This window comes from Belonocnema kinseyi, chromosome 2 (genome assembly GCF_010883055.1).
Source record: "Belonocnema kinseyi isolate 2016_QV_RU_SX_M_011 chromosome 2, B_treatae_v1, whole genome shotgun sequence".
In the NCBI taxonomy this organism is placed as follows: Eukaryota; Metazoa; Arthropoda; class Insecta; order Hymenoptera; family Cynipidae; genus Belonocnema; species Belonocnema kinseyi.
Genome location: NC_046658.1, coordinates 98,307,367 through 98,324,138, shown reverse-complemented (window position 1 = coordinate 98,324,138; position 16,772 = coordinate 98,307,367). Strand labels below are relative to the sequence as shown.

Genomic DNA, 16,772 nt, shown 5'->3' with positions numbered 1-16,772 from the left:
TTTTGTAATGTGAAGTATAAAAACTAATTGACATCAATTAACAAAAGCGATAAGACATCCTGAAAACAATGTGAATTCTTTATCGTAACAAAGAACTACATTGCGAAAGCCAAAAAATCAAAATCATGCTAAGAATTTTCCTTGTATTTATAAACTTTTTTTGTTATGAAAAAACAAGTTAATAAATCAAATTAAAACTTCAAACACGATTAGTTTCAACTAAAATCACACGCGTAAAATACCTTTCGAAGACATAAATGATTTGTCCATCTCCATCCAAAGAGGATTGTTGTATTCACTAGTTTTCAATTAACCCGAAAAAAATAAATCAATTTTTGTAAGAAATTATATTTTAATCAAATTTTTTAAACGTTAAAAACTATGTAGAATGTCTCTTGAAATTCTAGTTTCTTTCTTGAAACTTCAAGATATTTTATTTTCTAGAACGTCTAATTTGGAAACTTAAATTTAGTTTTCTATAGTCTTCAAAAATCATAGAGTTAAGGTTTTTCAGAATCTGCACATTAAATTTATCGAATTAAAAAAAAAATTTCTCGACTTTCTTTTATAAATTATATAAATGCAGGGATCACAGTTTAAAAGAAGCTCGAAAAAGGGGAAATAAGAGTCGGTTTTAAAGGAAAATGGGGAAAATGTAATATTAATTTGTAAAAAAAGAAGAAACAATCTTTTTATAAGAAATGTTATATTTTTAAACAATCTTTAATATGATTTTTTAGGCTTCCGACTGACAGTCTATTGGATGAACATTAATTTGCCAAAACACTATTTGCCAGTACTGACATTTTTTTGAAAAAATTTACTTTTTTCAACATTTTTGTTTTAAGTATTGAAAAATTTGCAAAAAACTCAATGTTCAATTTGCTTTGATTTTTAATTTATGTACAATAATAGAATTTTTATCTGTAGAAAATTCAATTTTCAATCATTGGACTTTAAATTTTTTCCAATTTTTAGAAATAGAATTTTGAGCTGTTGAAAGTTGTATTATTAATTTTGAAAAGTTAATAATTAAAATTTCAATTCTCTTCGAATTAAAACAATAAAAAATTCTATTATGAATTTTCTTTCATTTCCAACAGTTGAAAATTCAATTTTCAATTTTATTAAATGTTGAACCTTTGAAAGGTCAATTTTCAAGTGTTCAACAATCAAAAATTCGATTATCAATTTTCTTCAATTTTCAACATTTGAACATTCAATTTTCTTGAAGTTTCAACAGTTGAAAATTTATATTTTGATTTTTTTAAATTTCAATTCTCTTCAATTTTCAACCACAGAATTTTCAATTGTTACAAATTTAATTAGCAATTTATAAAAGTTAATAATTTAATTTTCTTCAATTTTCAACACTTGAAACTCAATTACTAATTCGGTTAAATTTTCAATTTTCTTCAAATGTAAATAATTTTTAACTGTTGCCTAATGTTGAATATTGAATTGTTGAAAATTTAAGACAATTGTATATTGAATTTTCAATTTAATTTTGTTCAATTTTCAACTGTTGAAAATTGAATTATTAACTGTTTAGAATTTTTTAAAATTAATCATTGATCTTTCAACAGTTGACAATTAAATGTTTAATTTTGTTTAATTTTAAAGTGTTATCGAATATTAAAATTAAATATTTAAATATTAGAAATTGAACTGTTCAAAATTGAAGAAAATTCAATTGTTGCAAATTAAAGAAAATTGAATTTAATCAAGCAACATTTCAACCCATTAAAAAAATTCCACAAAAGTTGTTTTTTTCTAAAACGAGTGGCTGTTGGCAAATAATATTTGGTCAAAATAGCTATCCAATGAATTGCCAGTAGCGAATTTATCAGATTTAAGAAAAAATTCCAACTGTTATCTCCCTGTTACCTCGTTGGAAATCTACTCACAGCGATATAAAAACGTCCGACAAGAAATAAAATTGTTTACATAAACAACGTTTTATCTTTTTTAAAATCGTGCTTATAATCAAGAAAATTTCCTCTTTTAAAAATGTAATTCTCAATAAACATTTGTACATTTTTTATTGTTAAGATTTAATAATAAAATTTGTGATACAAGAATCCAGAATTTGAATCATTAAATTTAGATTTTTATTAGCTCGAAATTTACTAAATAGACTAAGAAATAATTATCATATTTACGATTGCTAAGTCAATACATAATTTATAGCCGAGTCTCTAGAGTAAATTTTACTAAAATGAAAGTTAAAATTTCATGATTCAAATGTATCACATTTAAAGAGAAAAAATCCGAAAAATGACTGCAATCCCTGTAACCTGTGTACTATTCACCGTTTAAATTCACTATTTTATTTTTAAATTGATTTCTGTAACTAGAAACTCACCTCCTTTAATTGACTATCGAGAATCTTGACCTGACTCTCGTACGTCTCCTCCCTCTGTGTAGCCTGTATTTAGTAAAACACAAAAAAAAAACAATACAAAAGCTGTTAGTTTTGCACATTGATTAAAAAAAAAATCCATACAATGACTGTATGTATAAATTTAAATATGCTCGCTGATAACACACGATCGTGCAAGAATTGATTAAACGGGGATTCATGGAAGTGTATTAGTGCATTCAAAGAGCAATGCGAAAAAACGAATCAGCAAAATGTTCAAGACACTCCCGCAGGATGTGTACCTCCTTTAGACGCGTCGTGAGGGTTTTAATTTGGTTCTTGTACTCCTCTTCGCGCTGGTTCGCCTAGTTACAATATTTCAACATTATATTCCTCCTGCCACGACTCTTTCATATTAAATAAAGAGAACGGCCGTTAATTACGTAAAGAAGATTTTTTTAAATTCTAGACACTATATCAAGAGTATGTCCATTATTTTCACTGTGAAAGATATTTCAAAACATTTTAAGGGATTTCAAAAGATTCCAAAAAATATCCACTGATTTTAGAGGATTTTAAAAAGATTAATGGAATTTCGAAGGATTTCCGATTAGTTTAAAAGATTTTAAAAATAAATGTTCTAATTTCAATGGATTTAAAAATATTAAGAGATTTCAAGAGATTCGGAAATATTTGCCTGGATTTTAAAGGTTTCAATTAGTTTTAAAATTATTTCAAAGATTTCAAGGGATCTCGTAATACTTCGAAACATTTTACGGAATTTCAAGAATTTTACCCGTTTTTTAGAAGATTGAAGAAATTTCCAAAATTTTTAAGGAATTTTCAGTTTTGCAGAATATCCACGGAATTAAAAAAGATTTCATGGATACTAAAATCAATGTTTTTGAAAATTATTATTATTTTTAATTAATTTTGTTCTTTTTAATTAAACATTAAAAAATTCTTTCTTCGATAAAAAAATTGTATTGTATTTTTAATTAATGAAAATTATTTATTAGAAACAGTATCTTTGATTATTTAAATTGAGGAATTTTCTAGTGTCGGATATTGCATAATTCGCCAAATTTTCTCTCGAGAATATTATTACTCGAGTATTTTATATTTCGGCAATTTTACAATGTCCGGATTTTGAATATTTCCTTTTTCGGAAATTTCAATGTCCAGAATTTAAAGCAAATAATGGTATGTGTATAATAGAATAAAAAGTAATTTTCCGGACCCTCTACGCCCAAAAAGAGCCTTACGTAATTAATGATCACTCCCTAATAAACGCTTTAAAATTAAATTGAAAAAAAATACAGAAAATTTCAACCCGATTCATGTTGATCAACATAAATGCTGAAGATTTAAATTAATTTTCAATTATCTGTAAATTTTGTATAGCTACTTTGTCTCTGAATAGTTAACTGTTTACCTTCTCCTCAGAAACCTCAAGGGACTTCAAGTTGTTTCCAACAACACGTAATTCCTCTTCCAGCTCGACGATTTTGCTGAAAAATATGATCTCGTCAGTATGCTATTCTTTCTCTACTAATCGAAATCCTATGTCACAAAGCCCACAACACAAAATCTTTATTGATATGGAAATTAACAAATTCAACAATTGTATATAAACGAGGACAGAAACAATGAAATGGAAAAATGTAGAATCGAAACATAAATAGAAGACTGAAACGTAGGAAAAGCGAACAGTAGGGGAGGTCTAAACAATTTTTTTTTTTTTTTTTTTTTGAAATCCAAAACCCCTGGGGTAAAAAAAGTTGATTTAATTCAAAAACTCAAATTTAAACTCTTCAAATTCGTAATATTTCGAGTAGAAATTTTGCATTTATAATCAAATATATTAATAAACACACAAATATTTGAATTCTTAACTCAAATGACGAATTTTTCTTTAAAGAAGTTCAATTTTCAACTAAAAAAGATAAACTTTCAAACAAAAATGGAATTGTTCAAAGATGAATTCTCAACTAAAATGATCAACCTTTACCTGGAATAGTTAAATCTTTAACAAACAAAAAAAGGAATTTTCAACCAGAAAAAAATTAATTTTCTATACAAAAAGAGTAATTTTTAGCAAAATACATGAATTTTTAACTAAAAATTATACATTTTTATGCAAAAATTGAATAAAAAATTTAAAAATTAATTTTTATGTAAGAAGTAGTTTAATTTCCAACAAGAAAGATGAATTTTAGACCAAGAGGAATAATTTTGAACAAAAAAAAAGAAGATTTAAAAAAAATACATTAATTTTCGATTAAAAAATATTAATTTATAAGAAAAAATTGAATAGGTAAATTTCCTCTAAAACCAATTAATTTTCAACCAAAGAGATACATTTTGAACTGAAATGATTAATCTCTAACTGACAGATTTTAATTTTTATCAATAGTTAAATTTTCAACTGGATTAGTTAAACTTTCAGTTAAAAAAATTAATTTTCAACTGAAAAACATATTTAAGCAAAATAGTTAAATTTTTAACTGGAATAATTATATTTTCAGTTAAAATGATAAACCTTCAATCGACAAAAGTCAAGAGAACAGAAATTACGAAAAAAAACTGCTGAATTTTCAACTGAGAACATCAATTTTCAACCACAAAGGATTTAAAAAATTCCCTAAAAATTCCAGGGTTTTTTTTCAATGTTTTTATAACACACCTTTAAACTTATTCCATTAAGAGAAAAGATAAATGCACATTTTTATTCCCTTTTTTAAATAATTTTAAACCGTTATCCTGGGGCCTTAAGCAGTCTCAGAATGATTAAAATGAATTTTAACTATCGCAAAAATAATAACTGTTTACCAGGAAATAAAACAGATGGTGTAGGGGGAAAATTAGGGGGGAAATTGGACCCAATTAGACAAAAAAATAGTACACATTGGCTTTAAGAACTACCCTTTATAGGGGTTGAAATATTATAAATTGAATTTGAAAGATTTTATATTTTTGGCGCTTAAGGAGAGTATTTTTGGTACAAGTGGGTCATTTTTTCCTGATTGAATGGTACCATCGGCTGTATTTCCTGGCAAACAATTATTATATTTACGAAAATCAACATTAATTAATTATTTTAAGACAGTTTAAGGCCCCAGAAAAGTATCCCTGTTGGTTGATAAGGGTACCAGTGCACAACTTTTTTTTTCTCTCCCAGGCGTTTTGGATTTAAAAAAAAAAAAACCTTTCGACCATCATCCCTTACGAACAGCAATTAAAATCGCAGATTTTTAGAAAGTGAATTTCAGACAGAAACGAGAATTTTATTAGAGAAGAGAATTTCAACGTGTTACGGGTTTTTGGACATAGGCGAAGCAATCAGATGCGTGGGAGACTTACACTGACGATACAAATTTCATGCAACGATTACACTTACTTTTCAGAAAGCTCGGACTTCTCCTCAGCGCGCTCGAGATCCTGCTCCATCATGACTAGCTTCCGGGCAACCTGCGATCAATAGCCACACAAGTCATGCCAAAAGCCAAAACACAAAAAAGGGGGGGGGGGCGAGGGGGAAAAATATATGTGTGCGTGCAAAATGGTTGAGGATCATAAGTGGAAGTGAAAAATTCTAATAACTAATAAACATTTAACTTCTGCTCCGCTCCTTGAGGCTGCTTAAGCCTTTTCATCCTTTCCTGTGGAATCATCTGTCTTTACGGACGATTTAACAATAATTTCATTCGTGCCTTCGTATATTATCAATCCACATCTAAAAGTCCATCAGTGATTTCTATTTACAGCACCAATAATGTTCCAATTATTTTTGCTTTTTAACTGTGACAAATCTTTGTCAAGCAACAAATAACAATTCTTCTACTGGCATTCCCTAACTATCCTGGACAAAAACTTGAGACAGTATTTTATTTTCAGATAATGTAGTTTCATTTTTGAAATATGGACACGTCTGAGAATAAATAATGGGTAGGGTGGCAATGAAAAACAAAACAAGAAAAATTTTCTTGTCATTTAAATTTTCAAATTCAAATACTTAAAATTAGACGATCTACAAAAAAAACATTGTACAACTCCACAGTAAAAGCCATCGATATTGAACAGTTTTACATTTACGATGATCAAAATTTGAAAAATTGAAAATGCACTGGAAATTTTTGAAATATTAACATTGTTAATTTTTTATAAAATTATTCAATTTTAAAATGTTTTCAATACTTCAACTAATTTAATTTGAATTTGATTTAAATAAAGTATTCGAATCAATAAAATGTTTAATTTTCCAATATCAATTTTAAATTTTCTAAATTAAAATTTTATTAAATTTTTAATTCGAAATTTCGAATATTTACTACAAGAAACCATTCAGAGTTGTATCTTTTAAAATTATAAATGCTCCGAATTGAGTAATCAAAAATGTCAAATACAAGGCTCGAAAATTAAACGATTTTGCATTTAGTCTTCAAAATACAATTTAAAATCAGAAGTTCCGCAAACTGTAAAATTTTCCATTCTCTTAAATTAAAAAGAATTAAAAAGAATTGGACGGAATTTCTATGAATTATAGGAAAATTTTTAGAAATTCAGGATAATTTCTAAAAATAAATAATAAACATGAATTACCTAAGATTTAAATGAATTTCGAGGAATATGAGGAAATTGAGAAGAATTCAAAGTGAATTTTGAAAAATCCAAAATATTGCACTGATTTCAGTAAAAATGGGTTAAATTGAGAAGAATTCCAGGAAATTCAAAAGAATTTGATTAAATATATAATAATCCAAAATTAGTTTTTAAAATACTTTAGATGGAATTTAAAAAAACCAATCCATTTAATTGAGTAGGATTAAGTGAATTTAGAAAAATTCAGAAGATTTCGGTTAGAATTTAAAGGAAGATTCCAAAGAATTTAAAATAAGTCAGGATAACTTGATAAGAATTTAGGGAGAATTCCTAATGAGTTTAAAAAAATCCAAACTATACCATTGATTTCAGTAAAAATTGAAGTGGATTAGGAAAAATTTAAGGAAATAAGAATTTGAAATAACATAATTGAAAAACAACATTTTAATAGAAAAATTTCCATCGAAATGAGTAAAATGGGAGTGAGTAGCCTTTAAGGTGAATTTAAATGAATTCAAAGCAAATTTTAAAAATAAACCAATGAATTAAATAAAATTCGAGGGAATATAGAGAAATTAAAGGGAAACGGGAACAATTCGATGAAATTCGTAAAAAAACAAGTGAATTGAGACCAATCAAAAAATATTTAAAATATTCATTCAATTCATTAAACTTCGAATGAATTAATAAAAGTTCAAGGGAATTTAAAAGAAATTGAAGAAATTCATAAGGATTCAATGTTATTTTAAAAGACTTCAGAGTAAAAATTCCAAAAAATTCTATTCATTTCAGTAAAATTGGAGTGAATTTAGAAAAAATGCAGGGAGTTCAAGAGAACTCAATCGAATTCCTAACAAATAAAAATAAAAAATAATTCGAACAAATAAAACAAAATGATGAAAATCCACAAAAAATCCTTTGAATTCGGATAAATAAAAGTAAATATAATTGGTAAATAAGAATCTGATAAAATCCACATAAATTCAAGAGGAATTTAAAAGTCTGCAGGTCTCGGGTTCTCTGTTTTGATTTTTTTTTCAATTAGTTAAAAAAAATATTTAGAACAGTTGTCTAGATCGGTTTTTGCTTTCGTTATTTACCATGCTTGTTACCAACCATGCCGGAGGATGAGGATCTTCTCGGCTCTGCTTCTGGGCGAACCTAGCGAAAAAACGATCAAACTAACATCCTTTAGGACCAAATTTATGATAGTTTTTCATTTTGCCGTTAGGTCCACCCAGAAGCAGAGCCGAGCAGATCCTCATCCTCCGGTATGGTTTATAACAAACATGAAAAGTCACGAAAGCAAAAATCAACGCCGAAAGTGATTTCACTAATAGGATGAATTCTTTTCTTTCGATTATTAAATAAAAAAATAACCCTGAGTGATTGTGTGGCAGCCCTGCATGTATAAAATAATATTCGAAAGGGATTCCAGGGTTGCTACAAGAGTCTGGTTACAAAATTCCATGACTTTTCCATGTTTTCCCGGTAAAATTTTGAAAAAATTGCAGCTCTACTTTTTTTTTAATTCAGACAATCAAATTGAATTGTAACCAATTATAATGCAATGATAGTGATTTATCAATAAGTTTTACTAAATTCAAAACCATTTTTAATAATATTTTTATCAAAGTGAAAAAAGTATTCTGTCATCATAACCATATTATTTTTTTTTTATTACTTTGAGATTTGGAATTTGAAAGATTTGGATTACATTTGAAAATAATAGTAATCTAAAAAAACCCTGAACTTTTTAACAAAGTTAAAATAAAACTTTTAGAACGCAAGAACTAAAAAAATTGTTTATATATTTGAATTTATTAAAATTTAATCAGTTCATGAATTTCTTCTTCAACATCTTCCAGTTCTTTTTGCTTTTCCAATTGTCTGTCTTTTCCTTACGTTTTCATTTACATTTTTCAAATATAGAAATCGCTATAATATACTAAATTATTAACACTTTGAAATGGAAACGATTACAAAAATTCCAGTCATTTTTTCAAAATTCCATGACTTTTCCAGGTCTTCCAGCAACCCTGGATTTGATAAGTCGTGCTATTTTTCATTGTCACCCGACCAAATGATAAAAAAAAATGCCATAATTTTGACTTTGTAGAAATGTGATAGTGGTGGCTTTGAGATGGAATCGAGTGGCACGTGCGGGGGAACTCTGCTGGGAATATGCTAGTGACTAACTAAATTCACTAAGTGTCTCAAAGTTGTCCATCGTGCGAGATAGGTACCGAGGTGTTGTATACCAATGGGAGAATACAGGCATGGAATTAAAAATCGATAAGGATGTAACGGCAATGACAACAACAAGAAACAACCGCACTCCGTGAAGTTAAACGATGCTTACGACTCTCCAGCCTCCGCACGTTCTTCGGCACGCTCTAGATCGGCCTCGACCATGGCCAATTTACGGGCAACCTGTGTCAAGGATATAGACATGCCATCTTATTCCATCCTTCCACATTTTTTATATATATATGTTTTTTTTATAGGCGAGAATCAGTTAGCTCCATTTATACGATTAAGGATACACGGAGCAGTACAAAGTCTAAAATCTCCTTACGCGTATCACCTCGATACGCGGTCAATTACTCATAGAGATTCTTATGAAAGCAACCAACACTAAAATAAACCATTACAAAGTGCAATGACTCTGAAAAAAATTAAACATTCTAAAATATCAGTACTTGCTCTACTCACGGGTCCCCTTAATCATTAAATTTTACTTGCCATTGGAAAAAAATGGCAGGGGAGATTCTGGGGATAATTTCGATATTATACTAGATCCTATTCTTTACTTTATTTAAGGAAATTTAAATCATGATATTCAATTTCCTACTCTGTGAATCCATTTTCTTCCAGTGGAAGCCTGTGATGGATAAACAGCTGTGTGAAAGGAACATATAAAAATTAAATCATCAGGAAATTTGTATCAAAACAATTAAGACTTGCGACGAATGTGAACGTAAAATTTGATACGGATTTTTTACAGCTTGTGACATAACAATTAAAATTGCTGGGACGACACTCGAGGAATTGTGCACGCCTCCGTAAGCGATTGTGCTTATGCGTCATATCTTACGTATGCACATTTGTCGGAGACAGTCTTTGGTCACTCTGTCGCAAGCGTTTCACAATAAACGTACGGCAAAGAAAGCACAAAACTAATAAGTTAAATTTTTTGTTTCCAAAAAAAGTTATCATAAACATCTTACAATTGCCTCTTTTGTACCAATAAAGTCAATTCTTTCCTCTTTATATTCAAATACTATTCGTCACCTTGCGTTTTTTGCACGACGCTCGTGACAATTTTATAAACATATCGTAAGTTTAAACAAAACAATTCACAATCCATGTGTTAAGAAAACACATTCACGTTCTGGTCATTAAGCTGTTACTGTATTAAAAAGTTATTTATAAAGTTATTAAAATAATGAGACGAGCAGTATAATTAGTACAAAAACCAATTCAAATCAAACTGCAAAAAAACGCACACATGCGTTAGTCCTTGAATAATCTGTTAAAAAGGTTAAAAACAATGCGCATATCCTGGGGCTGAGTTATATTTGGCAGATATGCTTTTCCATCATCGATCAAAACCCACCTGAAAATCGTTACCTACAAATTTTTTCCAATTTTGGAATCCCTATGGTGCTTTCTTTATGCACATGTAACGTAAAAATTAAATCTTAAATATTTTTTACAATATTTCGTGAATGTTCTGTAGCGTTTTTCTGCTTCAATTTTTAAAGACGATTTGTGAATCCAGTTAAAAAAAAGTATTAACATTGACAAATTCTTGAATTCGATCATACATATAGTGACTTATAAGGAAACCACAAAATATTGCAATAAAATATAACAATTCTAACATCCTAAATTTCTTTAAATGCTTCCAATAAGTCCAAGTTGAAGGCAAAACATCAATTCAATTAAAACATGTTGCAAAAAACCTCAAATTCCGATGTTTTCGAAAAATTGGAATAACTGCGAAAACAATTAGCATTTTTAGTTCAGATTTGATCTTATAATGTCGAATAGCGTAGTGAAATGGGTTTTTTGTCAGTGGAAAGACGATTTTTTATCTACTGCTCTAAAAGAAATGGTTGTAGTCTTAAACTGTGAAAAAAATTCCTCTCTAGCTCCGCTCGGATTCGAACCTATAGATCTGGGTTCGAATCTCAGCAGTTAGAAGATTTTTTCACAGCTAAAGACTTTTTCCATTTCAGTTTAGACAAATAGATGAAAAACCACAATTCAATCGACAAAAAGGTCGAAAGATTAAGCATTAATATTTACATGTAGAAAAGACAATCTTTTTATACAAATTTACATTTTTTTAATAATTTTCAATAATTTTTTAAAGATTTCTGGCCATTAAAGAATTTATTTCTAAAAAATGGTTATAATGGTTCTCATAATTAAGAATATTTTCTCTTTTAGAAAACACCATCATTAACAATAAAATCTCAATTCCTGAAAAATTTAAGATTTCCAAATTATTTAATTTATATTGACTCGGTCAAATAATATTTTAGCTTTAAAGTTTGATTTAAATCTTAAATATTTTTCTTTGAAATCGTTCAAATAAACGTTTGTAAGTTTTTATTGGTAAGATTTAAAATTCAAGTGGATGAATTTAATATTTTCAGATATATATTTTAAGAGAAATGCCAAAAAGGAGAAATATTGTGATCCCTGTGATATTTATAAAAATATTGTTTTGATTTTTTCTTAAATCATGTGTAATTTAGCAAAACACTATAGAATCACCTTAAAAATAAACCCAAGAAGTTTAAAAAATGTTGATTATTTCCATAATTATTCCAAATTTTCGAAAAGATCGAAATCTTACATTTTTTTGCAATATCTTTTTATAAAATTGACATTTTTCCTTCAACTTCGACTTTTTAGGCTCAGAATTTTATTAAATTTCGCGATATTACGAGATAAATTTTGTTAATAATAATTTTATAAGAAATTAAAGGAGTTTAGTAACGACTGAAAAAATATGTGTGCAGATAATTTCACACCAGTATTGGATTTCTAAAAAGGAAAATTTATAAAACATTGGTAATATTTTCTATAGCATTACCTACAGAATAGAAAATCTAGAAATGTAATTGCCACGTTTCCCATTTTCTTTCTAACTAAATTCTGAAAGTTCAATAAGTCTTAAGACTAAAAAATACTGATGCCACAATTTCAAAATTTAAACCATCTGATAATTTGCAATATTTTTGTTTAACTTTTAAAACAAAGTAACTTTCATCCTCCATTTTAGCTTCAACACAACAACCCGTTCTATTCTAAAACATATCAAGTATCCAGGTCGGATCTTTCCTTTCAATCTGCGTCTCCCCTTTCCCGAATTCCAAAGCAGGATAAGGAAGAACTTGCCTTTGTTTAACTGCCCGAAGACCCAAAGTTTCGATTTGGAGCTCAAGATAAGAACAATGGCAGTACACAAAACCGAAAACTATTGTCACTATAACTTTGGTGCGATCGCTAAATCTTCTTTCTGCTAAACTATTATTTTTGTTTATTAATCATAACTATTGTTAATATCTCTCGTGTGCAGGTAGAGAAATATAAGCACATGGTTTAAGCGACATAGCCCCACGAAATTTTACGTATCACAACACAGCCGCTTTTTAAAAATAAATCCCGATAATTCTTTAATACACTAAAACCTTATCCCCGAGAGTTATTTATCATCTAATCGAAAAGAGTTATAAAATAAACAGCGCGAAATAAATGGAATATTGGTCAAACGTTATAAAAAAAGAAAAGAAATTATTAACTCGGCCTTGATTTTAAGGCAGCGTCGTTGCTCGTCAACGTGAGAGCACTGTGTTAGCACCACTTTACGACATATTTACATAGCACCTTCCTTTTGGAAGATTTTTGAGCACCACACTTGAGCTAGCGACACTCGCGATTTACTTCTTTTTTTTTGTATCTATTTAATTTTCTCTGCGTACTCATCTGCCTTTAATGCACCAAAAAGCACCGACACTTTTCCAAAAGGCAGAAAATTCTCCTCGTCCGATGGATTTTTAGGCAAAAACAAAAAAGAAACACGAAACTATTAGCGGTGCTTTTGATTCTGTTCCCCAAAATTTGATCTTTTCGCTTAATTTTTCAATTACCGGCAATCTTAGCAACGTCGAGAGACGACAATTGCCCACGTATCGAGCAGCACAAGGAGCACACAGCGAGTTAGGGTTAGGCACTTTGACTATCGACTAGGAACCATCATTATCAACACTGCAGTCAGCACGTTTGACTGATGCGGGATCGCGAACCTCATCGTATTTCTTGTCGGCTTCCTCGGCGAGGAACCTGGCCTCTTTCAGTTGATTTTCCAAGGCGTCCATACGCTCTTCGTCTGCCAAGCTGCGGTTCTCAAGGATCTTGCGGGCGCTTTATACATATTCAATGGAAATCAAAATTAATATAATGGAAATCATGATTAGGAAAAAAAAACCAAATTTAAAGAAAATAATAAATTTATCTGCTCTCCACCTTCGTTGTCTCTGGAACTCGCCTGTACCTAAATATCAATATTGGACCTTACTTGACAACACCACAACCTCGTCGACTCGAGATATATTTTTTTTTTAAACAGTCTTGGCATGAAGAAAAAATTGTATTAAAATAAATTCAGAAATTCTAGAATTCACAAATTTCTTATTCTTCAGAAAGGATTGCATCAAATTTAAATTTGTATTTCAGCTTTTATGTATAATCATATAAAAGCGTAAGACATATTGTTTATGTAAAATTAAAATTGTTTATAAACGAGTCAATGTTCCATTAAAATTCAACCATTTCCATTGCTACATTCTTCAAAGCTAACTTAGCTTCAGTAATGACAACACTAATCAATCAAAATTTGAAAATTCTCAGGTTTGTTAATTACATAAACGTGAAGCGTAAAAAATGAATACTATTTTTAATTGTACAGTATATAATAAGAAGCATTTGATTTTGAGTAATATTAAATGATTTATTAATAAGTTTAGACTTTTTTTAAATTCCAGATCGAACTCATTAGAAAAATACATAACTTTATTTTATATCAAGTAACATTTAAACTGATTGAATATGGTTTTCCATTAGAAAAATAGAAAAATATTTATTTCACAGCCCCGAGATAGCCATTTCATTCGAGAACAAAAATTCCCGATAATTTCCTGATTCGACAAAGTTTTTCACAGTCATTAAAATTAAAAAATTCGAACTCTTGAAGCTGGACATTTTTTCATTTGAAGTAATGAAATCTGAACTGCAAATTAAAACACTCAAACTGGAACTTTTCAGATGTTAAACTTTTAAAATTCAAGCTTAAGAAAATTTTAATTCAGATACGGGAACTTTCAATACTTTGCAAACCAAATTTTTGTAATTAAACGCCGTTAAACTGCAAAATAGATTTTTTTATTTATTTTTTTTATTTTCGGTAAAATATACAAATTCACGCTATAGTTTTCAAGGTTCTAAATTAAAGAATAAATCAATAAATTTGTAAATTTACAAACTTATATCATTTTAAGAAATTTAAGTTAAAAACATTAAAAATTGCACAAATTAAGTTTTTTAAAGCAATTTCGCAAATTCAATTTTTCATAATCAAACTCTTCAAATTGTACCGTTTAAAATATAAATTTAGCACTTTAAATTTTTAACAATTCAAAGCTTTCTATTTCCAACAATTAAGTTTCAAATTGTTCAGTTCTCAATATTGGATTTACAATCATTATTTTTAATACAGAGTCAAATATTGCGAAATATTTAAAAATTTCAAATTAAATAGGAAAAATGGAATATTTAAGGCTGAAATAATATTTGAATGTGATTGTAAATGGAATAAAAACATTTAATTCTGAATATTAATTTGAAATTATTAATAATTTAAAGCTATTTTATAAACTTTCATTCGAAAGGCTTCCAAATTGAAAAATTTCATAATCATTTTCTACAAAAATTATTGTTCAATCTGTAATAATCGATCAACATTATAATTTAAAAAATTATTAAATAATTTATATTAACAGTGGATCAACTTAAAACACTTTTTATACCAAATTTTTAATTTCTTTCAATTCTTTAAATGGAAAATGTACGCATAAAAATGAAGTTCTAAAATGGAACACGTTTAATGTCAAATATTTTAGAATTGCACATTTTTCATAATTGGGAAGGTTAACTATTCAACTTTAAATTCGCAAAAAGTAGAAAGCGAACCTATTTTAAAATGTATTATATCATTTGATATGAAATTTCTGATATTTCAAGTGATTGGGTAAATTTCAACTTTCAAAAATTTCAAAATAAACCATTTATTTAATTAATCATTTATTTATTAATGCTGATGCAAAATTATAGCTTTGGAACAATTAAATTGCTCCTCGACTGAATGGAAACCTAGAAATGTCTAATTTAATTTTTCTTCAAAATAAAATCTTTAATCAATAATTCCTTGCAAGTAATTTATGACTTCGGAAACCTAGGTTAAAAATGGATATCCTGAGTCGACGAGTGGGATGGATAGTGGTCAATTTATGGAGAAAAAGTCCGTTTTCGATTTAACCCACCTCCTCGTACTTCTTATCCGCCTCCTCGGCGATGAGTTTAGCTTGTGCGAGCTGCTGTTCCAAAAGGGAGACCCGGTCATCTTCCATATTGGTTCGGTTTTCGAGTGCCTTGCGTATCCTATTAATTTTTTCAACTTAGATTACAGATCGAACGTTGAAAGTTTTTGTAACCAGGTAAAAATTTCCTATCAGATTGCAATAATTTATTTCCCTGTGAGAGAAACAGATTAAATCTAATATTCATCTTCATTAGCTTTTCTCACATCATTACAATTTTTAAATAGTTTTTTAAATTCGTTAAAACGTCCTTATTCAAAATATTTAATTTACCTTCAAATAGAATCAATTTTCATTTAATTATTTCTTTGCATATACAACTAAACTTATTATCTTTATCAATATTCAAATTAGACTTTAAAATTAATGAACAACGAAAATAATATTTCAAGAACATAACTTTCGACATAATAACCCACTCTTAAATTTTATTATCTATTTCTCTCGACCTTCTGCCTAGACACAATGAGGTAATGAACCGTCATATTTTTTACTCTCTACTAAAGACCCAAACTTTCACTTTCAACGTTGAAAACAGTTATGACCATTGCACACATTATTAAATAATACAGTTGGAGAAACTAACTCCCGAAGTTATTTTCTAAGATCATAAACTCAGTTAATCAATTATTTACGGCCTCCTACTGCAAGTATTATGATAATGTGTGTGCAGTGGCCTTTATGGTCTTATCACATGATGGCAGGAAGTAAAAATATCTACATAAAAATATAACAATATTCAGTGAACCTCGGCGCAATGTGTCTATCTAATAATAAACTTAATCATCTTTTTTCTTTTAATATCTTTCAAAAACATTAGGGAGAAAAAATGTTTTTAAAATACTGGCAGATTTCAAATAATTGTTCAAGAATTAATAGGGAAATATTCATGATATTTAACGAGCATTATTCAATACTGAATAACGAAACAAAGAAAATAATCTTTTTTTTTTTAAATGGACGAAACTAAGAACTCATAAATCATAATAGACTTCCTCAAAAACGAAAAAAATTATTTAACGTCTATGAATACAATTTGTTGCTCGTATGTTATCGTATTCAATAGTTGATTAAACACAAGAGAGAATACACGGGTATGCTGAAATACTGCATTCCAGTGGAGAGGTGCATAAAAA

General features: G+C 28.4%; 1 protein-coding gene across 17 annotated transcripts in view; it reads right to left on the bottom strand.

Moving 5' to 3' along the window:
• Positions 1–16,772, bottom strand: part of LOC117166868 (tropomyosin Per a 7.0102) — a 78,613-nt gene that overhangs the window by 13,436 nt on the left and 48,405 nt on the right. For 6 of the 17 annotated variants that reach the window (XM_033351262.1, XM_033351259.1, XM_033351249.1 and 3 more), the window contains 4 exons: positions 13,288–13,405; positions 9,327–9,397; positions 3,798–3,873; positions 2,665–2,727 (listed from right to left, as the gene is read on the bottom strand). In XM_033351262.1, the coding sequence (XP_033207153.1) occupies positions 2,665–2,727; positions 3,798–3,873; positions 9,327–9,397; positions 13,288–13,405 (328 nt within the window). Of the gene's footprint in view, positions 1–2,365; positions 2,429–2,664; positions 2,728–3,797; positions 3,874–5,762; positions 5,834–9,326; positions 9,398–13,287; positions 13,406–15,579; positions 15,698–16,772 lie in introns of all 17 variants that reach the window. The other 11 variants (XM_033351261.1, XM_033351256.1, XM_033351266.1 and 8 more) reach the window with 5 other exon arrangements.